The sequence below is a fragment of the Danio rerio genome, chromosome 11, assembly GCF_049306965.1.
Source record: "Danio rerio strain Tuebingen ecotype United States chromosome 11, GRCz12tu, whole genome shotgun sequence".
In the NCBI taxonomy this organism is placed as follows: Eukaryota; Metazoa; Chordata; class Actinopteri; order Cypriniformes; family Danionidae; genus Danio; species Danio rerio.
In genome coordinates, this window is record NC_133186.1 from 22,079,893 (window position 1) to 22,104,614 (window position 24,722).

The window sequence follows — 24,722 nt, forward strand, 5'->3', positions numbered from 1 at the left end:
CAAGTGTACAATCAGCAGCACCGCTCAAATGGCTAATAGAAGAAGAGCAATCAGAAAGACAAACAAACAAACAAACACACACACACACTGCATACAAACCAGTTAACTTCACTATAGTTTCACTATAATAAGTTATAGTTATACTCTATAGTTTCACTAAAGTTAGACCTTTATTTACTGAAGCACAAGACAATGTTTATGACAATTCTGTATAAAAATATAGGGTTTTTTTTTGCATTTTTGAGGTTATTTTTATGAGCAATTGTGCATTGTATGTTTGGTAAAGCGTTCTGTTGTATATAGTTTTTGTTTATTTTGTTTCATTTGAATTGTTTGCTCAAAGTTTTGTAACAATTTAGCACTTTACTATTTGCTATAAAACACATTTCAGAGCATTAAGAGAGATCATAAAAACATCATAATAAGTCAAAAAAGAAAACAGGTTGAGCTCGTAAAATGTAGGTTTGCTGTATGTCAGCACACATTTAGTCTGTTCTTCCCTCTTTCAGATAATCTGTGTAATGGGAAGTTTCACAAGCACCTGCAGGATCTGTTTGCTCCTCTGGTGGTGAGGTATGTGGATCTTATGGAGTCGTCCATCGCTCAGTCCATTCACAGAGGATTCGAACGAGAGTCTTGGGAGCCTGTCAAGTAAGCAGAACACTTCTTTGCTGATCAATCCAACACTGATTAAATGGGTGTTCTTCATTACTAAAACAACTAAAACTTAATCATGCTTATCCGCAGTCTCACTATTCACACACGCACACACACACACACACACACACACACACACACACACACACACACACACACACACACACACGCACACACACACACAGTAAAAGCATTTATTTATATGTTGTTGTTTGTTTGTGTGTGTGTGTGTGTGTGTGTGTTCAAAATTCAGAATTCAAAACAGAGTTTGAACAGCACTGGAACATGTTTCAGTTATTTTTTTATTGAGTTGTTTTACTTATTTTTAGTATTATTGTTATCGTTATTATTATTAATTAATTAATATTATTATTTTAAATATTAAGAATAATTAATTCTAAAAAATTAGGTGGATTAAAAATAAAACAACAAATCTGATTTGGATATTGGCACATTTTACTAGAAAATGCAATTTTTGATTTGTCAACTTTATAATTTCATATTTATTTCAGCATGTTGTGCATTTGTTTTATTGTGTTATGTTTAACAGCTAGATGAGTCCAACAAAATGAAGAGATGATAGGCTTTGTGACCTTTTGTTTTCTTGAATCTTACTAGCTTTTAAAAATAAATGTTGTTTGGGCATTTTCAGTTTACAAGTTTTATGTCCTTTAACTAATCCCTATTGAACTTTAGCATAAATTCTCGCATGTTTTTTTTTTTTTTTTTATCTACATGTCATCAGAAATACTTTGATTCTTTCAACAAAGCAGCACAAGACAGAATGTGTGACTAAAGGAATATAAATGCTAATTCAATCAACAATCTGCAGTTCAGCAGAAACAAACGTGTTTTATCATAAAGCCAGAGACAATGATGTGATTCACTGCTTATAATGTGTTCTTCTCATCTCTGCACACCATCTTATCTCTGAATTCATCATATTGTGCTCGGATTTTTGTTCTGTGTATTTTCAAGACTCTCTTTTTATTTATTTAACGAGCCATGTTTTTTGTGTTGTTTTTGTTTTAACATTCAGTGTTTGTGTTGACATTGTTTTCTTTTTCTTTAACCCTCTTTTGATAAGTTTTGTTTGTTTGTTTGTTTTTTATTGCATTTTCATGATTCAGTTTTCAATTTGTTTTGATTTGCTCGATTTGTGTTTTATTAAGCCATGTTGTGCTTTGTTTCATATTCTTGTGATTCAGGTTAGCTTTTCATTTACTTGCTCTATTTTACTTTCATTTTATTTCATTATATTTTGTTTTATTTTATTTTAAGTTGAATATACTTCTCATCTCTTCAACATCATTAATTCTTCATTTTTCTCAGCATGTAATTCACTCACACTTTCTTCTTTGCATCTTCATCACTGCATTCTTTTCTCTGTGTTTGTTTCTTTTTCTGCAGGAGTTTAACAAGTAGTCTCCACAGTGTCAACCTCCCAAATGTGAATCTACAAATGCCTAAAGTACCAAATCTACAAGTTTCGGTTAATCTGCCACCAATGCAAATGCCTAGCTTTTCCACATCCAACTGGATACCGGGTTTATCAGATACCGAGTGTGTACTGAATCTCTGCTGAATCCTCATACTGTATGCATGTGTGGCTTTAGCATTAACAATCTGAATTTATACTTGAGCTAATTCAGATTCACTCCAGATAGTTGTGGGTCACCGACAAGAAGCATCAAAGCAATAAGAACGCAATACAACTGAGTAAAGAATAATGATTAGCATTCAGGATTTATAGAACTTCTAGCCACTAAAATCTCATCGTGGGCTACGGTAGAATATTATATTATTGTCAGGTGTATTTAGAACAAGAATCAGTTGTAGACATATTGAAAGAATATTTTTAAGGATCGCAGTGCATATACTAATTCATTGTAATTTTAAAACTTTACATTTTTGACACTATCCTTTTAACTATTTGATCAGCTAGAATTTTTAAATATATTACTAGTATTTAAAATGTCTTAAATTTAGTATAATTATATCATTTTTATATATAAGTGCAAGTCCTAATATTTCATTCTTACCTAAATATATCTGCGTCACTGAAAGATGTTGGAGCATTATTTAATCCAAATTTAAACATTTTATTTTCATAAACCTTTTTTAAAACATAGAACCACATTAATTTAATATGCAAAAAAATGTGTGTACACAAAATCACGCAAATGTAATTTGATGTGGGCACTGAGATCTCTTTAAGAAGTCTTAAGCAATATTTGTTTTTGTGAGTATTTCAACTTTTTTCCTTCATTCATTTTACTTTGGCTTAGTCCCTTTATTTATCAGGGGTCATCACAGTGGAATGATCCGGCAAATTATCCAGCATATGATTTACACAGCGGATGCCCATCCAGCTGCAACCCAGTACTGGGAAACATCCACATGCACTCATTCACACACATACATGACCAATTTAGTTTATTCAGTTCACCTATACAGCATGTCTTTGGACTTTTGGAGGAAACCCACACGAACACAGGGAGAACATGCAAACTCCACACAGAAATGCCAGCTGGCCCAGCTGGGACTCAAAACAGTGACGCCACAAGGTTAGCCAAATAGTTCAACTGCAAATAGAATAACTCAGAACCAGAAAATTAATCTCCAGTAGATTTATATGTTTGTATTTAGGTTTTTGCAAGAAGAACAACAACAACAAAAGATTTCCAATTTGACACAATCTGTTGTTGATTTACTATGTTTGGGATCATCGGAATGTGTTGTAATGCAAAATAAACACAAACAGATGCTTTGACATTCTGTTATAGATAAGCAGATGCTCTGCAAGAGGACAATATCTCACTATTTTGTTGTTTTTTAGATCAAATATTTAGGTTGTTTTTATTATTATAAATGTTATTGTTATATGATAGTGTACCATATGCGTCAAATTATGTAGTAGTTTTTAATGTGCATCAAATTCAATTTTCAAAACTGATTTAATATGCATAATAAGCAAGAATGTGCACTATACTGTAACTTTTGTGAAAATAAGAATGAAGTAATATTATATTATCATTCAGTGATTATTGCACTTTTATTGTTTTGATGCTTTTAAACACCAATTCAATTGATGCAATTTAGATTTGTTTATTCATTGACAATTTGGATTGATTTTTTTCAATCTTCCAGGTTTAAAATACAAGCAGTGCAAGTTATATTTACTACTTTCCTAAAATATCTTAAGTTTTATTTATTTATTTTTTTATCTTAATTGAACTCATTTTTGAGTACATTCTTGCTTGGCAAAAGGACTATTTTTTAAGTTAAAACATACAAAAGAAAAAAATAAATAAAGCACCATGAGTTGAAAAAACATCATTAACTACTGTGCTTGTTACTGAACATTTTAACAATTATACATCCTAATATTACATTATATACACACTACAAATTCATATAATGCCATGTAATTCAAATGAACCTTTTTTCTTAAAACTGTACATGCAAAAGTAACTACTGAGTTTACATATGTGTAAATATTCTACTTATTTGACACGCAGGTATTTGTGATTTAGGCAGATGACAGAGGTGAATTTTGGCTTATATTTAGACATGCTAATTAAAAATCGATTCTACAAACCCAGACGAGAGCGAAATACCTTCAGCGCTGCATGTGTTGGGGAAAAATTAGGCATGCAAACACAGACATAATTACACATGCTGAGTGACATTCAGTGTAAATATTCCAGCTCTAAGGTGTAATGGCGGGTAAACACCAAAGCTCGCCAAAACTAGATGAAACCACCACATCTCAGTCATAAAATATCCAACTTTAAATGTAGAGACTGTGCCTACAATTAATTTGAATAATGAATATGTTATGCTAAGGCCACAACATGAAAACAGTCGATGATTCTTAACCCCCCTAAAAACACTAAGCATGTTGAAAGGTTGGAAGATACAAACACCATAGAAATATGAGCAATATTTGAAAGCTAAATATTAAAGTTGAAATGAGTCTGCAATAGCACTGTAAACAATTGCAAAATGATTAAAAAAACATTATTTCTTATTTAAAATAATGAGGTCAGATGCAAAAGACGGCTAGTTTTGTTTTTTACTTTGAAGATCTGTTTTATCATCTTTTTAAAACTAGCCTCGATTTGTTTTGTTTTTAATGTTCTCTCAATTTGCCAACCTTGTAGGATTTATATGAAGCTGTAGAAACTGTCATAAAGTCCCTCCCCCAGAGAATTGTTAGTCTATAGCGATCAATGATTGACTCAATTACTAGAGAGCACGCCTTCCTTTACTAGATTGTCCATATTGCAATTTTCCCCATTCAAAACTATACAAGTAATATTTCTTATTCTATAGTTTCAAAGTGCTGACAGAGATTGACTTTCAATGTATGAGTCACATACTTTATTTAAATACTATAATTATGTAAGTATTTAAATATAAATAAGTTATCAACAGTCCAACTTAAGATGTTAGTTGATCCAGTGTAATAAATGAAGATTATCCTAAACAAACAAAATAAGATAGTGATGCTGCTTTATTGTCTTGTATCTATCCAACATCTTTCTCCTTTTCCTATTTTTATTAACATATGTTACAGGTGTCTTTCCTATTTCCTCCTGCTGGGTTTGGGGTTTTCATTTGTTGTTTTTGGGGTAGTTAATTTGTTTGGATTGGGAATTCCGAGGGAAAAACATGTCATGCTTCTGGTCCTGTCCTGTTTCCCTCATCTCAATTGTGAAAACAGCGCTCTGAACTGATAAATATGCAAGAGTCAGACAGTCATCAGCTTTCAGTAGAAACCACATATATGTGGATGGAAGCATTGCAACTGTAGAATAATGCCATATATGACATCTATCTACAGTTGCAATGCTTCCATCCACATATACACTACCATTCAAAAGTTTAGGGTCAGTTTATTGGGGGGAGTCACTGCTTTTTCGTTGTATTTCTTACTATTTTTATTACTATTGCCATTAATATTAATATTAATAATAATAACAACTAATATTAGAATGATGTCTGAAAGATCATGTGATTCTAAAGACTGGAATGATGAAAATTCAGCTTTAAAATCACTGGAATAAATAATTTAAAACAGTTATTTTATGGTGCAATAACATTTCACAATTTTACAATTTGTACTGTATTTTTGATGAAATAAATGCAGCCTTGGTGAGCAGAAGAAGATTATTTTAAAACATTTAAAAAAATGTGGCCCCAAACTTTTGGGATATCACATAATTAAATGCGGAAAGAAAACCACAAGAATAAATAATATCAATATATATGTAAAAAAAACTCAATCTGACCTCTAGCTGTCTTGAACCAGTAATGAATTCATTCTCTTGAATGTGGTGTAAATGGTATTTTTTTTACAAATATCTAACACATAAGTTAAATTTGCAACTTTGGATGGAAACTTCTCACAACAGCCATTTTTAGTGTTTGTGGAACTATGGTTTTTACAAGAGTATCTATTTTCTTTAATTGCTGATTTTAAACATCCCATTATGAGAAAAAATGTATTTTTTGACCTATTTAAAAATGTTTGAAATTTCTCTGTATTTCTATTTTTTCTAAGTAACTTTATTAATTTTTTAATACTCATAAATTAATTTACTGCGATGGAGGAAAAAATATCCACACTAGGTTTTTGATGGTTCTCTAGATTTGTTATTAATATGCATGCATCCACATTTTCTGGCCTTTTTTCACAAAATTGTGAAACGTATTATGTTTAAACAATAATGTAAAATCCAAGGTCTGAAAATACAAAACATTTTAAATTGACATACTGTTGGTTAGCTAATAGTACATAAAATAAAACTCCTTTTTTGTTACTTAAAACACATACAGTTAAAGTCAGAATTATTAGCCCCCCTTTGTTTTTTTTCTTTTTTAAATATTTCCCAAATAATGTTTAACAAGAGCAAAGACATTTTCACAATATGGATGATAATATTTTTCTCTTATGGAGAAAGTCTTATTTATTTTATGTCGGCTACAATAAAAGCAGTTTAAAAAATTTTAAACACCATTTTAAGGACCACATTATTAGCCTCTTTAAGCTATATATTTTTTCGATAGTCTACAGAACAAACCATCATTATACAATAACTTGCCTAATTATCCTAACCTGCCTGGTTAACCTAATTAACCTAGTTAAGCTTTTAAATGTCACTTTAAGCTGTTTAGAAAGGTCTTAAAAAATATCTAGTAAAATATTATTTACTGTCATCATGATAAAGATAAAATAAATCGGTTATTAGAAATGAGTTATTAAAACTATTATGATTAGAAATGTGTTGAAAAAATCTCTCCGTTAAACAGAAATTAGGGGAAAAAATAAACAGGGGGGGGCTAATAATTATGACTTTAGTTGTACATACAGTATCAAATACAAATCCAGAAATCTGGTAATAAACTTGAAATTATCTCTTAATTTTCCTGAATTATATTCAATAATAAATAAATAAATGATAGTTCTTAATATTTTATAAGCTTACATTTACATTAATGATTATAATAATAACAAAAATAACCATGTTGATAATAATGATAATAAATAAGTAACACTCCCTACTATGACAACTTAATTATTACAAAGTATATATGTAATAATTTGTATTGGATTACTATAAATGATTATATTATTATAAATGAACAAATTAATGTATATAAATCATTCTGCTGCAGCATGTGAGTATATTTTAAGTCTGTTTGAAATTACCCTTTTTTAGTAGAACTAGCATTTGTACAAAGAAGCATGTATAAAAGTCCATCTTAAATTTCTGTATGTTTCCACTGAAGATGCCTTGATGGCCTGCTGGCTGTTTGAGGACTTAGGCTGTAAGGAATAGTGCCAGAGTCAGTCTCTGCTTTTTACCATTTATTACAAAAGGATTGAATTTTTGATTGAATATCAGGGACCGTCTCTCCTCCTTCCACACACATTAACCTTAACATTGTGATCCTGCTGTTTTCCTTTGACAACATTGTGCATGTTTAACCTTCCCTGTTCTCAAACAACCAAAAGATTGTTTATACTATTTTGTTTCAGAGTTAACCCTTTATTTTTTCCATGGACTGATCAGCACAAACATCTGCAACGATCGGGAAGTGGTAAAAAATAACCAAACCAAATGTATGTGGACATGAAACAGTTTTTGTCTTCTTTAACAACCCGCCTTCCTCTGAGCTGTCCCGTATTCCTGACATTTTTGGGGCTGTCCTTTCCTGATTTACAGTTGTGGTTGAATAAACTGTGTTCTGTGGTGTTTTCAGCAATGGTTCGGGGACGTCTGAAGATTTGTTTTGGAAGCTGGACGCTCTGCAAACATTCATTAGAGACCTGCACTGGCCAGAAGAAGAGTTTGCCAAACATTTGGAGATGCGACTTAAACTCATGTCCAGTGATATGATCGAGTCCTGTGTTAAAAGGTGAGAACAGAACACACAAATACATATACATATACACTCACACTCACAGGCCACTTTATTAGGTACACCTTACTTGTACCGGGTTGGACCCCCTTTTGCCTTCACAACCACCTTAATCCTTATTGGCATAGATTCAACAAGGTACTGGAAATATTCCTCAGAGATGTTGGTCCATATTGACATGACAGCAGTTGCTGCAGATTTGCCAGCTGCACATCCATGATAGCCATCAGAAGATGGCTACACTAAGGTCATAAAGAGATGGATATGGTCAACAACAATACTCAGGTAGGCTGTGGTGTTGACATGATGCTCAATTAGTACTAATGGACCCAAAGTGTGCCAAGAAAATATCCCCTACACCATTACACCACCACCAGCACCAGCCTGAACAGTTGATACAAGTCAGGATTGATTCATGCTTTCATGTTGTTAACGCCAAATTCTGATCCTACCATCCGAATTTTGGAGCAAAAAACGAGACTCATCAGACCAGGCGATGTTTTTCCAGTCTTCTATTGTCCAATTTTGGTGAGTCTGTGCGAATTGTAGCCTTGTTTCTTGTTCTTAGCTGACAAGGCATTTGCGCCTACAGAACTGCCACTCACTGGATATTTTCTCTTTTTCAGATCATTTTCTGTAAACCCTAGAGATAGTTGTGCATGAAAATCCCAGTAAATCATCAGTTTCTGATATACTCAGACCAGCCCGTCTGGCACCAACAACCATGTCATGTTCAAAGTCACTTAAACCACCTTTCTTCCCAATTCTGATGTTCAGTTTGAACTGCAGCAGATCTGGTATTGACCATGTCTTTGTGCCTAAATGCATTGAGTTGCTGCCATGTGATTGACTGATTAGAAATTTGTGTTAACAAGCAGTTGGACAGGTGTACCTTATAAAGTGGCCAGTAAGTGTATTTCTATATTTGTTGTATGTTATATATCTATATCTGATCTATATCTACTCACTTAATACTTGATATATCTATATCTACATTCATAACACTTAAAAAACAGTAGACGAGAAGTATGTCAGTAACCCCTGAGATTTTGAAGTGTGCATCCAAAGAATCCAATTTACAATGCCATAAGGCCACAGAAGAGAATTTGACAAATTGTAGTGATACTGTTAGATCATTCTTTTTTTCATCTGAATTTTATCTATATATTTAGAAAATACATTTTAATGGTCATAAAGTGAGCTCCAATTTAAATCTAGTATCAATTTTACCTTTCAAAAGCAGTAAATGTGTATTTGAGAAATATCTTCTGTTTGACAGGGTGATTTTCAGTGGATGTCTGCATCTGTAATCCTCCTCTTAAAGTGTTGTGAAGCAGGATTCATCAAGTTGCTCTTAAGGCATAATAAACTCTTTGTTGTTCTTGCTGTGAGTGCAGACGTGATTTAAAGTGCTTTGAGAAACTGTTGTTAGTAATGTCATGGTAATTTGCTGATTCAGAAGATCATCTGGCTTAACGAGTAAAATAAGCCACCCCTATTTCTTTTTCTAGTCAACATAAACATTCTTTTATTTTATTTTATTATTATTTTTTGGTACACATAATTTTTTTAATTACAATAAATTATAATATAATATTATTATAAATATTTTCTTCAGAAATTACCATTCATTATTATAGTGATGTAACGTTCGAGGTTACTAAAGTAACCCTTCGTTCCCCGAGGAGGGGAACGGAAGCACTATAAGTGGATTTGATTTGTAAAATCCACGCATTGGGAGGATTCGGATCAGAAGCCGCTTGTCTGGAGAGTATTGAACGGGCCAATGAATGAAATTAATTGGCAGCGTAAGCTTGCGCAGGTGTGCGACATCTGCAATTATCTCAGCATATAAGCACACCTGAAGCCAGCAGACGCCATCCTTTTAAGCTGAAGAGACTTTCAAACAGCTAAGGGACAGTCATTATGGCGACGGAGTATAGTGCTTCCGTTCCCCTCCTCGGGGAACGAAGGGTTACTTTAGTAACCTCGAACGTTCCCCTTCGGGGGGAACTTCAGCACTATAAGTGGATTTGATTTGTAAAATCCACGCATTGGGAGCCCATTGAAAGCGCCATAATGACTGCACCTTACCAACACCCCCGATGAGGAGATAGTCAAGCAAGCGTGACGCACCCACATCATGGGGGGCGCGGTCCTCCAACGTGTCCCTGGCCCTAATTTATCCTACTTCAACAGAAGTTTTACGGATTTAGATATATTTTTTGGGAAGTCGTGAGCATCTAGATAATTCTAGGAAATACGACAGTACGTTGGGAAGCGTGCAATCCCGATAGGGAGGACGCTGCGGAGGCCATCCGTTACCCAAGGGGGGGATAGATGGCAGAATTTACATATGGACTAGCCCTAAAAAGGGGGAGTACGCATAGCAAAATAGTGGTTAGCGGAGAGGGAAGACACGGGTCCGCCCAGGGGGGGGACTTAACCGTGGCGGAATAAGCATATGGGATCGCCTAGTGGGGATCACGCATAGCAGGCACCTATACCCAAAACGCGGGCTGACCAGCGGGCAGACCTACAACGTAGTGGGCCAGCAAGTGACTCCTCCGCTGAGTCAGTGCTGGGGGCCACGGAGGAATCTGCAGGGCTCACCTGACGGGGAACTTTACTGACAGATAAAAAAGGCGCACGTACCTCCGTGTTAGGGAGAATGGCGCAGCAAGCGTGTTTCAACACCCTACCGAGTTGTCTCCTCAATCACCAAAGGGTTACCTAATACCCTTGAGGAAACCGGCTCCACTCGCAGATTGTAAAACCTTGCAAATGTGTTGGGTGTCGCCCAGCCCGCAGCTCTACAGATGTCTGTTAGAGAGGCGCCGCGTGCACGCGCCCAAGAGGATGCAACGCTCCGAGTGGAGTGTGCACGAACTCCCGGGGGACACGGCTGACCTCGACTCGAATAAGCGAGTGAAATGGCATCCACAATCCAGTGGGATAATCTTTGTTTTGATACGGCACTTCCCTGCTGCCGACCGCCATAACAGACAAAGAGCTGCTCAGATGATCTAAAATTCTGAGTACGGTCCACATAAATGCGCAGAGCGCGAACTGGACAAAGTAAAGAAAGGGCTGGGTCTGCCTCCTCCGGGGGCAGCGCTTGCAGGTTCACTACCTGATCTCTAAAGGGGGTGGTAGGAACCTTGGGCACATAACCGGGGCGGGGTCTCAGGATGACGTGAGAGTAATCCGGCCCGAATTCCAGGCACGAGTCACTGACCGAAAATGCCTCCAGGTCCCCGACCCTCTTGATGGAGGCCAACGCAACCAGCAGAGCTGTCTTCAGGGACAGAAATCTTAGAGATACTGATTCGAGTGGCTCAAAGGGATCGGATCGCAGACTCGTGAGAACGAGGGCGAGATCCCAAGAGGGCATGAGAGGGGGGCGAGATGGATTAATTCGCCTAGCACCCCTAAGGAACTGGATGACCAGGTTATGCTTTCCCACGGTGCCGCCAGCTACCGCGCTATGATAAGCGGAGATGGCGGCCACGTAAACCTTGAGAGTGGAGGGCGACAGCCTGCTGTCCAACTTCTCTTGAAGGAAAGAGAGCACAACACTAATCTGGCAATTTCGGGGGTCTTCTCTGCGAGAGACGCACCATTCAGTGAATAGACTCCACTTCAGGGCGTAGGCGCGCCTCGTGGAGGGGGCTCTAGCCTGAGTGATGGTATTAACCACCGCAGTCGGTAGGTTACCTAAGTCTTCCTCGCGTCTAGGGACCACACGTGGAGGTTCCAAAGATCGGGGCGAGGGTGCCAGATGGTGCCCTGTCCATGAGAGAGTAGGTCCTCTCTCAAAGGGATCCGCCAGGGGAGGGCCGTCGCGAGGAGTGAGAGCTCTGATATCCAGGTCCGGTTGGGCCAAAGGGGCGCAACTAGCAGAACCTGTTCCTCGTCCTCCCTGGCCTTGCACAGAAACTGCGCGAGCAGGCTCACTGGGGGAAACGCATACTTGCGCATGCCCCGAGGCCAGCTGTGGGCCAGTGCATCCGTGCCGAGAGAGCCCTCGGTCAGGGAAAAAAACAACTGGCAATGAGCGTTCTCGGGGGAAGCAAACAGATCGATCTGGGACTCCCCGAATCGCGCCCATATCAGCTGAACAGACTCGGGGTGGAGTCTCCATTCTCCAGGACGTAACAGCTGTCGTGAGAGCGCATCGGCTGCACGATTGAGCGTGCCTGGGACGTGAATGGCGCGCAGCGATTTCAGCCGCGGGTGACTCCAGAGGAGCAGACGGCGGGCGAGCTGAGACATGCGGCGAGAGCGCATACCCCCCATGCGGTTGATATACGCCGCCGCCGCCATACTGTCCGTCCTGACCAGCACGTGTTGCCGCTCCAGCACCGGTAAAAAGCGGTGGAGAGCGAGGAACACTGCCAACAGCTCTAGGCGATTGATATGCCAATGCAGCTGGGCACCCTTCCAGAGGCCCGCAGCCGCATGCCCGCGACACACGGCCCCCCAACCCGTGTTGGAAGCGTCTGTTGAAACAACAACATGGCTGGACGCCTGTCCTAGAGGCACACCGGCCTGTAGGAACGAGGGGTCGTTCCAAGGGCTGAGGGCGCGGCGACACAGCGCAGTAACCGAGACCCGGTGTGTGCCCGCGTGCCATGCGCGTCTGGGGACCGATCGTGAAGCCAGTGCTGAAGTGGTCTCATATGGAGCAACCCGAGCGGCGTGACGGCGGCTGCGGATGCCATATGCCCCAGGAGCCTCTGAAAGAACTTCAGTGGGACCACTAGTTTGCTGTCGAGCTCCCTCAGACAGTTCAGCAACAGGCGAGCGCGTTCCTCTGAGAGGTGCGCTACCATGGTGATCGAGTCCAGCTCCATCCCGAGAAAAGAAATCCTCTGCACGGGGGCGAGTTTGCTCTTTTCTCGGTTGACCTGAAGCCCCAGTAGGCGGAGATGCCGAAGCACCTTGTCCCTGTGCATAATCAATTGCTCCCGCGAGTGGGCTAAAATCAGCCAGTCGTCGAGATAATTGAGCATGCGAATGCCCGCGAGCCGAAGGGGCGCTAGGGCACCCTCCGCGAGTTTGGTGAAGACCCGCGGAGACAGAGAGAGCCCGAAGGGGAGGACCTTGTACTGCCACGCTCGATCCTCGAACGCAAACCGCAGAAATTGGCGGTGGCGTGGAAGAATGGAGACATGGAAATACGCGTCCTTCAGGTCTATGGCTGCAAACCAATCCCGAGGACGAACGCATTGGAGAATGCGCCTCTGCGTGAGCATTCTGAACGGCAGCCTGTGCAGACAGCGGTTCAAAATGCGCAGATCTAGGATTGGCCGTGACCCACCGCTCTTTTTGGGTACGATGAAGTATGGGCTGTAAAACCCACTCTCCATCTCGGCTGGAGGAACCGGCTCGATTGCACCCTTCGCCAGGAGGGCAGCAATCTCCTCTCGCAAGACAGGGGCGGACAGGGGGTTGACCCTGGAGAAATACACGCCCATAAACTTGGGGGGCCGTTTCGCGAACTGAATCGCGTAACCGAGTCTGATTGTGCGTATGAGCCACCGCGAGGGGCTGGCCCGCGCTAACCAGGCAGGCAGAGCCCTCGCTAATGGAGTCATCGCTACAATCGCTGACGTACCAGCGGTGGGGCAGCGCGGAGTGGGTGTGCTGATCCGGGAAGCACGAGGGTCCCGCGGAAGAGCTGGAGGAGAGCGATTCGCTCTGGCTCCGCACCCTGACTCCGGAGAGGGGGCTGGAGGGCTGAGGGAAGGGAGACCGTCCCCCCAGCGCTCGTGAGCCACTGGCGAAGCACGTAGAGTCTGCGAGCCGGAAGGCAGCGCGTCCCGGACTGGCAGAACTCGTGCAGTCACATCCGGGGAAGGGAAAAAGTGCTCTTTTACTGATGTTTTGGTGGCACTGAAAAGTACCGTTGTTATCGGGGCCCCGCCCTCCAGCGGGGAAAGAGCAAGTTTCCTCTTCTCCGGATGGCCTGTCTCAGGGACGCTTCGCGGTCCGTTTACCGGACTTAACGGCGCCCTGGGCAGGAGGGGCTGCCTGCTTTCGAGGTGAACGCCGCGCCCGCTTGGCCGGAGGCGCAGGCGGGGGCGGGGCAGCACTCGTTGGCGGGCGCCCTCGGCGAGGAACAGCGGAGGTGGATGGCTCGGCGGGCGGAGCGGGCTTACGGCCACGCCGATAGATGACATTGCCCATCGCATCCGACTGCTCTTTCACCGCCTTGAATTCCTGGGTGAATTCACCGACGGTGTCGCCGAACAGGCCAGCCTGGGATATGGGCGAGTCAAGAAAGCGAACTTTGTCAACGTCGCGCATATCGGCCAGGTTTAGCCAGAGGTGGCGTTCCTGAACCACAAGTGTGGACATCGTCCTCCCCAGCGCACACGCGGCGGACTTAGTAGTCCGAAGAGCATAGTCGGTCGCGGTGCGCAGCTCATGTAATAAGCTTGGGTTGGACCCGCCCTCGTGCAGCTCGGCCAGCGCCTGCGCTTGGTAGCGCTGGTAGGTGGCCATCGCGTGCAAAGCAGAAGCAGCCTGGCCCGCAGCCTTATAAGCTCTGGCTCCGAGGGAGGCAGACAACCTACAGGCTTTGGACGGGAGGCGGGGCAAACCCCGCCACGTAGAGGCGCCGCGCGGACAAAGATTGACCGCGATAGCGCGCTCCACTGACGGGATCGCCTCATACCCCCTGGCAGCTCCGCCGTCAAGGGCGGTGAGGGCGGAGGCACTCGCAGCACGGGCAGAGAAAGGTGCCCTCCAAGACTGCGTGAGCCTACTGTGCACTTCCGGGAAGAAGGGGACGAGAGGCTTCGAAGGCTTCGCCTTCTGGTCCTCTACGTAGCACCCATCTAGTCGGTCCGGCCGCGGAGCTGGGGGATAAACCATCTCCAACCCCACGGCCGAAGCAGCCCGGGAAAGCACGGCTAACATGTCCGCTTCAGGATCCGATTTGACAGCGCTCACCTGCCCGGAGGGGGCGAGCGGGTCCGGATCTTCGTCGGACAGTGAAAGCCCACCCTCCGATGCCGCGGAGGACATCTGATCTCCGGTGTCAGCGAGTGTGAGAGCTACCATCTGGTTAGACGGATCACTCTCACCACCCGAAGCTTGGATGGAGCGCCGTGAGGAGCGAGAGGTCCGCGAGCCCGTGGGCGGCGGATTATCTCCCGCTGAAACCCTCAGATCTGCCCGAGCGCCCGCTGCTTTTTTAGAACAGGAGGCAACTGGGGTGGCTCGCTCTCTTGCGAAAGTTAGCCGCGATCTTAGCTGTGCAACGGTCATGGCATCGCAATGACGACATGAACCGCCCGCGAGCACCGCATTAACATGCTGGACCCCCAAACATGCAATGCAGTGATCGTGTCCATCATCCGGAGCCAGGAAACCCCCGCATCCAGAAACGCACAGTCGGAGCGCCATCCTGAAAAGGACGTGCTGCACGACTGTGTTGCTCTTTTAGGAAAGTTGCAACTATACGCACCGCTCTGGAGGACCGGACCCAAAGAACCGCAGGCAAGGGAGTAACCCAGCTCGACCGTCTGCCACCGCGAAGACCCACTCTGGACCGGGAGACACACTCGTTCGCTCTGAAGTGCTGATCAGCAAGAGGAACCCTCATCGACTCACTCAGAAAGGATCTGAAGCGAAAAGGATGGCGTCTGCTGGCTTCAGGTGTGCTTATATGCTGAGATAATTGCAGATGTCGCACACCTGCGCAAGCTTACGCTGCCAATTAATTTCATTCATTGGCCCGTTCAATACTCTCCAGACAAGCGGCTTCTGATCCGAATCCTCCCAATGCGTGGATTTTACAAATCAAATCCACTTATAGTGCTGAAGTTCCCCCCGAAGGGGAACTGACTTAATGTGTATCAATTAAATAATAATAATAATAATAATAATAATAATAATAATAATAAATGGATTTGTTTCCCTAATTTCATTGGCCAACTTTTAATAAAACCAAAAACAAAAAGAATGGTGTATTTTTGCTCCAAGACCAATCAGATTTATGTTGTTTCAGAACGAGAGCAGCATTTGAGCTGAAGCTGCAGAAGAGTCCGAGAACCACAGACTTCCGCGTCCCTCAGTCCATCTGCACCATGTTCAACGTCATGGTGGATGCAAAGGTTCAGTCTGCCAAACTGTGTGCCATGGAGCTCAGCCAAGAGGTACAACACAAGCCACTATACAGACCACATTTCTTATGTTTATCACTGCAAACACACACACAGTTAAACACCCTCATAATGTGCTGAGCTGTTTCCAGTAAATCCATTATTTAAACTGCATGAGTTGATCGTATGATACAGTATAGTATATATACAGTATGTATATATGAAGATGTTTTTAAGGTGAGACACTGGGAAAAACACTGCTTTTCATGCACTTTTCAGTTTTAAGATTTATTTTTTAATGTCTGATGTACAGAAAACATCTGGAATGCAAAATGCACTTAACTTCATTGCCCCTGATTTCAGTATATATATATAGAAACATATTTATATTTTAGATTTTTACTAAGCAGTCAGAGAGGACGAAATTAGATCTAAATTGGCTGCAAAATATTTGTACACCATTAGTAATGACTAATCAACTCATTTGCGTTATTGAAAAAAATCTACACAATTTATTCTTGTAATTATTATAATTTTTAGAGATATGGTTTGGTTTTATTCCTTTTTTATTTTATTTTATTATTTTATTATTTTATTATTATATTCTTAATATTTTAATGTTAATATAGTTATCATATTTTATACATCTAAAATGCTTTGGCAATACTATACAAAATATCATGCCAACAAACAACCTAAACTTGATTAGAGAGAAGCAGATTTTACCTCTCAGTGGGTGCACATGGCTTCTGAATAGCATAAAAGTAAGAGAAATAGTGGATTTTTTAAATAATATTAATCCATTGAACAGAAACAGTGTGTACAGTTTTATACAAAATTAAAATAATGTTAAAAATCTACTTATGTTTTGTTTGTCATATACAGTTAACTTTTTATGTGATGTGGGTAAAACGTGTGTTTCAATCTGGTTACCACCACAAGTGTATTTCAAACCTGTGGAAAGCACTGGAAAACGTTTTATCAATCAATCAATCAATCAATCAATCAATCAATCAAGCTGAATTTATCGAGTGTTGAGATTTTTATAATTTTTTGTTTTAGGTTTTTTTTTAGTTCAACAACTTTTTTTTCTTTTTGTGCAAGAAATTTATGCAAATGAGGGTATATTTTATTAATTAATGCCTCATTTGTATATTTAAACATTTTAGAAAACTTGTAATTCAAAATCACAAATAAATATAGTGCAGTTAATCGACTCATTTTAGACAGTGTTTTAGTAATTGAATTCCTTTGTATGTTTTGTTCGTTTTTTTAAACACCTATAATTTCACCTATAATTTGTATAATTTTAGTTAATTAATTTAATTTTTGGTTATTTTAGTTTTTCTTTTTTGTAAGAATTTTTCTTTTGAGTGAAAAATCTGGAAATTAGCACTAAACTTTAAATAATGGCCCGTTTACATATTTAAGTGTAACATTTCAGAAAACTAAATACAAAAAGAGTTTTAGTCATTAATGTAATCAATCAACTGGTGAAGCCCTCATATATTTCCAACTGAACCTGAACATCGAGTAGGGGCAGGCCTTTCTTTTTACACATCATTCTTTTGTTGCCAGCTAACAGTAAGAGAGGCGTGGTTAAGAATATGTGTAGCTGAAGCTGTGAAACTGATTTCAGCAGAGAAGGACCGCCGCTCTAAGCGCAGAAGACAATAATCTTTAACTGAAGATTACCAAAACTTTTTGAACAGACAAATTGTTTGCCTACAAAATAACAATGTGCGCTAGCAAAATAAAGAATGTAAATTTCGATTTAAGGCTGACTTTAACCCTGTTCACTCGCAGTGTCTTTCCTTAAATGTACAGACACACACACACACACACACACACACACACACACACACATACACACACATTTGTTTCTGATTTTTTAATGAAATGCATTTAAAGAATGATTCACCAGCATGGCTAATTGTTTTCCATTGTTTCTGAAATGTTTGATTTGTGTGCTGGAATGAGACGTTTTCTTTTTCTCTCTGTTGCTCTCTAATCGTCACTGTCACCTCGTCTGCCGTATCTTTCTTTTCATCCCTTTTCTCAATCTTGTGAAAGTTTGTTAGAGAATGGGTAAGTGTGGCTAACAATTCAATTGAATTCTCACCTTTATGTCCCAAAGGTATAATTAGCAAAGCTAGCAGTTTCCCCCAGTCCTCTGACACTTAAATTGTTTTGATTATATTACCATATGTGATAGCTGCTTCTGAATATACATGTGCTAGAAGTGAGACATCTCATATCCGTAGCATCTTGAGACAGGTAATGATCTGAACTGAATTAATTACCCAGACGGCCTTTAGATGAGATCAGTTCAGACAAAGGGATTGAGCTGACACAGTTTATCCCTGGTGAAAAACACCAAAACAGCTCAAGCGAATCTTCCTGCTCATTAGATTTCCTTTTTCTTTTTTTTTCCAGAGACAGTATCACTCGCAAATTGACAATCTCATCGAGGAGACGGTGAAAGAAATGATTACTTTACTCGTGGCAAAGGTAGCAGAAAAAACAAAAAAACTATATTTGTGTTTTTATATCTACTTGGGCTTTACAAATGAGTAAATATAATAGAGATATGTTTGGTTTCTATTCATTATTAAATGTTTTTAAAAATTACAGTATACATTTTGTTGTTAAATCTGTTATGATCGTGTCATATTTTGATTGGCATTAATTTTTTCCACTCTGTGTTTTACAGTTTGTTGTAATCCTAGAGAGTGTTCTGGCAAAGTTGTCACGTTATGATGAAGGCACACTCTTTTCCTCCTTCCTTTCTTTTACAGTAAGAACAAGCTTTATTCTTACTTTTACAGTAAGTTTTTTATTAACACACTTATATGTAATAGATTTATATAGTGGTAATGCTTTTATTTTTTTATTTTTAGTTTATTTAATCTATAAAAATGTTAAATATTTTAAATAAATGAAATAGAAGTGTTTTATTATGTATCTTATGTATTATCTACACTCTCAAAAATAAAGGTACAGGAGTTGTCACTGGGGTAGTACCTTTTTAAACGATACATATTTGTACCCAAATAGTCCATAGTGGGACAAAAAGGTGCATATTAGTACCCAAATGTACCTAATAAGTACCTTTGAGGTACCATTATGTACCCTTCAGGTACAAATATGTACCTTTTGAAAAGTACTGCCCCAGTGACAACTCCTGTACCTTTATTTCTGAGAGTGTATCTTAATCATAGGTTATCTTTAACACTAATTTTATTTTAAGTAACACAAATATTTTAATTTGGTAGTTGTCACAAAATACTTTCATTAAAAAAAAATAACAAGATGGAATAGGTTGTATCGTATATATATATATATATATATATATATATATATATATATATATATATATATGTGTGTGTGTGTGTGTGTGTGTGTGTGTGTGTGTGTGTGTGTGTGTGTGTGTGTGTGTGTGTGTGTGTGTGTGTGTGTGTGTGTGTGTCTTTCATTATGTAATATTCCATAAGTAAACTATTATAAAATATTCAACATATTCAGATTTAAATGATTATTATCTTTTTTTTTAACACTGCATATATATTTTTGTATTTGTAGGTAAAAGCTGCTTCAAAATATGTGGATGTACCTGTAAGTACCTTTTTTTCTCTCTAATATACGCTGAAAAAAATACAAATAAAAATGTTTTATAGCATTTTTATAAATTAATTAAGTTGGACCGTCGTATATATTAGGCTACTAACATTTTATTTAAGGCACGATTTTGTGCTGATGTACTATACATATTGTATTTCCATTGTACTTGTGATTAAAAATGCATAATACCTAATTAATAACTTTGTAGTTAAATCTATAATTACATTATTTACACCTAATCAACCCACACAAACCCACCAATACCACATAACCTGTCCTTGACCTTAGTCTTATCCAATCTGTATATCAACAAACATCTTTAGCTCTACACAATGACCATAAGTAAGGCCAGACAGAATCTGCGGACAGTTTTTTTGCCATTTCTGAGGAGAATTTTGTAAAACAATTTGCAGATTTATGCGGAATGATTTTAGAACCATCATAACTAAAAATGTAATAAATAAAACAAACAAAAAATACTTTTTCAACTTTTATTCAATGTTTACAAAGCAAGTCCAATTAGATCCACTTATTTGGTAAGCAAGTCTTCTATATAATATAATCAATAAAAAACTACAAAAAAATATTACTTTACAAACTGTATTGTAAATAAAATATATGAACATTTTGATATTACTATTATTATATCACAATAATATTAGTGAAATTAACTGAATAAATATAAACTTACACACATTTATACAAGTAAATGCATAGACTCAATGCTCCATACAGTATATGTACAAATTATGGTCATAACAAAAAATGGATTATAACTATGTAATATTATAATATTTCATTAACAGTACTACTAAAAGCTCAGTAAGAGCTTTAACACTAGAACTGACAGGAGTTGTTGTACAGTATATCTACAACGGCCAGTGGGTAAAATGTACCCAATTACCACAAAATGCTTAATGTCCCTGTAATATACCACTGTCTTAACAAAATAATATTCAGAGTCTTTGAATGATTATTTTGAGTCATCCACGATGATGCTGAGTCGACTGATGATATAAGACTCACTCATGATATCAACTCACCATCATTTAACACCTGCTTTTATCAACTGTGACTAAAATGTTCACCACTTTCTCAGAGGGTAAAAGGAATTATCTAGCAGCATGCATCAAGAAATAGATAGTCAGAATCATTTAAAAAACTGTATGTATTTGTGTGTGCGTGCGTGTGTATGTGTGTGTGTGTGTGTGTGTGTGTGTGTGTGTGTGTGTGTGTGTGTGCGTGTGTGCGTGGGTGATTCTACAATAGTAGGTACATTTTGTGTCTCCAAAACAAATCTTCTACTACTTAAATAAAATAGAATTTTGAATACCAACACAAATTATATCAAATATATGTATGTGTATTTAAGGACATTTAAGTTTGAGAACAACTTAAAGACTCTCACAGTATCTATACTTTAAAGTGTCCGCCTCCTGATTAATATTCAGCTTCGGTTATCATGAAATAGTTAAGTCAAATTTTAATCTACTTTGTGTACTAACAAACTGTACTAAGTTAAATAAACATTTGCATGAAGGATAATATAACAAAATCTAATAACAATCTCTAATGCAATGATTGCTTCAAGTGATTTATTGACTTCCTCTGGCAGATTTTTAATTTAATTTAATTTAATTTAATTTAATTTAATTTAATTTAATTTAATTTAATTTAATTTAATTTAATTTAATTTAATTATCATTTATTATTAGATTTAATTAGATTTATTTTATTTTCTTTTATTATTTAATTTAATTTAATTTTATTAAATTTTACTATTTAATTACATTTTATTTAGATTTTATTTTATTGTTTAATTTAATTTAATTTGTTTTTATTTATTTTATCCTCTTTTGTTATTTAATTTTATTTAACTAGATTTATTTAATTTACTTTTATCATTTATTTAAATTGTATTTAATTTTATTCAATTAAATTTTACTATTTAATTAAATTTTATTTTTTTATTTTATTGATAATAATCTTTTAATATATATATATATATATATATATATATATATATATATATATATATATATTATTATTATTAATTTATTAATATTTTGATTTAATTTTACTTAATTTTATTTTAGAAGTCCACTATATGGAGAATAATGCTGTAATATTTTCATCAAAATCCTTTATTTCTTTATGGCTAAAGTAAAAAACTAAAAATACCTTGAATGGGTGGAGTGAGTAAATTATTGGGAAATTTATTTTCATACTGGAACTCAACTAATCCTTAAAGAACAGGTTGTAAAAAAAAAAAAAAAACATACGGTTTTAGTAAAAAGGAATAACTGGGAGACCTGGATATTTGAAGAAAAAAAAACAGCTATGGGGAAACTGAACCCAGTGGTGGTGGTGGTTCTGGTGTTAAGCTAGAGCTGGTAATTGGTGCAGTGCAGATGGCCATCTTTGAGCCACAAATGGCCATTCATATGCATGTGCTAGAGCGTGCTCTCTGTGCTGCTCTCTCTTCTGCAGCAGACAGTGTGATGTGTGTGTTGTGCAACAAAAGCACGTCGTGAGGATGCCGCTGGGTCCAAATCATTGCATTCAGCATCACATCACTGACTTTGCTTCAACTGCCAACACGTTTGGTCTTGACGCAAGACTTTTTAAATTAAAACCCTGTCAATGAATGCCGAAAGCGGGCCAGGTCTCTCTCCTGAGGGTCAGAGAATCTTATATTTCCATGGTAATTGTTTGCTTAATACACACAATAAAATTATGTTTGACAAACTCGCTCATTTGCACCCTCTGAAAGGACTCATGGATGTGTGAAGTAAGTTCAATTTGCAGCGTCTGACAATTACCAATTCTGATGACCTTTGTCTGCCTGCTGGCAAAGGAAGTGTTTAATTCTCCACTGAGGCCGAGCAGGGGGGCAAAACACCCCAGATGATTTACTCTGGATGGGTTTTTTTCGCTTGCTGTAGTTTGTTGAGTTAAATCTTACTAATGAAATAGCATTGTTCTGCTGACGCTCAGTTCAAACTCAGTGACAGCTCGTTTTGCACACTGGTTTGAGTCTGGGACAAGGAAATAAGAATGAAAACACTTTTCATCTGCATGTCAGGTAATACATGGTTTGATAATATGACTGTAGTTGGCAGGACGGTACTTTATGATTACTTTAAGATTAGTTTAGACACAAGAATATTAAAACATACAAATTACATTTACATTTAGTCATTTAGCAGACACTTTTGTCCAAAGCAACTTACAAATGACAAATTCTTTCTGGTTAAATGTGTTTAATTATAATAAAAAATGTGACTCCTGCTAGCAAAATGAGTCAGAATGAGTAACAGATACAGACAAAACAAGTCAAACATGTGAACTTTGGTCAAATTTGAGATTTACAAAAGTGTGTTCATTAAGTCCTCATCTGGTGGTTTTCGAAAAGTTCTAAAAACTTCTAAAAGTGTCTTTATTTTTATGTTTTCTAAGAGGTGTACTACTGCTTCAATTGGAGATTGGGATTCATTAATGATTATAAAATATTGATTAAAAAAATTTTAAGAATCTACCACATCTGATTTCTGTTTTCTAAACATTTAAATAACAGCCATACTGCAGTAATGTTTGTAGTATGAAACACATTTGTCTTTTAGCAATCAACATAAAAGTATAGTATTATGTATCATGTGTCACTTATGCCAGGAGAATTAAAAAGATTTAATAAAAAAGGGCGATGCAGTGGCGCAGTAGGTAGTGCTGTCGTTTCACAGCAAGAAGGTCGCTGGGTCGCTGGTTCGATCCTTGGCTCAGTTGGCGTTTCTGTGTGGAGTTTGCATGTTCATTCGCGTGGGTTTCCTCCGGGTGCTCCGGTTTCCCCCACAGTCCAAAGACATGCAGTACAGGTGAATTGAGTAGGCTAAATTGTCCGTAGTGTATGAGTGTGTGTGTAAATGTGTGTGTGGATGTTTCCCAGAGATGGGTTGTGGCTGGAAGGGCATCCACTTTGTAAAAATGTGCTGGATAAGTTGGCGGTTCATTCCACTGTGGCAATCCCGGATTAATAAAGGGACTAAGCCGACAAGAAAATGAATGAATTTTTTATTAATAACACGCTGACATTGTGTTATTGATTTTGTTTAAGTTAATATTCACAGCTATTACTAACCACAACCATTTTCTTTTCTTTTTTTTTCATTTTTGATCAGAAGTAAAAAAAGAAACACTGAAATCAAACACAGACATACTGTCTACACCAGTGGTCACCAAACTTGTTCCTGGAGGGCCGGTGTCCTACAGATTTTAGCTCCAACCGTAATCAAACACACCTGAACAAGCTAATCAAGATCTTACGAGGTATCCTTGAAACATCTAGACAGGTGTGTTGAGGCAAGATGGAGCTAAATCCTGCAGGGACACCGGCCCTCCAGGACCAGGATTGGTGACCCCTGGTCTACACTATTGAGAGCAACATTTAGTTGAAAATTTCAATAAATTCGGCACTTTTTTTAATTAAACACACAACAAAACCTGACAGATGAAAGATAACAGCAGTTAAGAAAGCCTCTGATCATATATATTTTTGCACAAAACTGTATCTGCAATTCATCTTGTCAACAGATTAGTCTTTAAAGTGAAGCTGTCGTGAAATCTTTATAGTCTTTAATAATTTAGGCTTGGGAGCCTGCATAAATATCACATCCTTTGGATGTTCACAGCTAAAAAAAACATCTTTACACAAAAGTAGTTCCATTGACTTTCATCTATTTACAAATGTAGCAGATCAGAAATGCAAGTTTGTGTGAAATCCTTTTGTATTTCGATACATTTCAGAGTTAAAGTTTGGTGAACCCTGAACTTCATAAAGTTGTCACTGGAAAGTAGATTTACATGTCATTACATGATCTCTTAGCTGAGTTAAAAGACTGCAAA

At 38.4% G+C, this 24,722-nt stretch overlaps 2 protein-coding genes across 27 annotated transcripts in view; one reads left to right on the forward strand and one right to left on the reverse strand.

Moving 5' to 3' along the window:
• cadpsa (Ca2+-dependent activator protein for secretion a) overlaps positions 1–24,722 on the forward strand; it is a 252,412-nt gene that overhangs the window by 200,619 nt on the left and 27,071 nt on the right. For 10 of the 26 annotated variants that reach the window (XM_073916631.1, XM_068224318.2, XM_068224321.2 and 7 more), the window contains 8 exons: positions 510–651; positions 2,068–2,220; positions 7,930–8,085; positions 16,109–16,256; positions 18,276–18,290; positions 18,639–18,713; positions 18,916–18,999; positions 19,785–19,817. In XM_073916631.1, coding sequence (XP_073772732.1) covers positions 510–651; positions 2,068–2,220; positions 7,930–8,085; positions 16,109–16,256; positions 18,276–18,290; positions 18,639–18,713; positions 18,916–18,999; positions 19,785–19,817 — 806 coding nt within the window. The remainder of the gene's footprint in view (positions 1–509; positions 652–2,067; positions 2,221–7,929; positions 8,086–16,108; positions 16,257–18,275; positions 18,291–18,638; positions 18,714–18,915; positions 19,000–19,784; positions 19,818–24,722) is intronic. The other 16 variants (XM_068224327.2, XM_073916635.1, XM_073916636.1 and 13 more) reach the window with 3 other exon arrangements.
• The window catches only part of si:dkey-274m17.3, an 80,234-nt gene continuing 55,971 nt past the window's right edge, over positions 460–24,722 (reverse strand). Inside the window, exon 6 of the mRNA XM_073916667.1 lies at positions 460–644. The gene's annotated coding sequence lies outside the window, so the exon portion shown is untranslated. The remainder of the gene's footprint in view (positions 645–24,722) is intronic.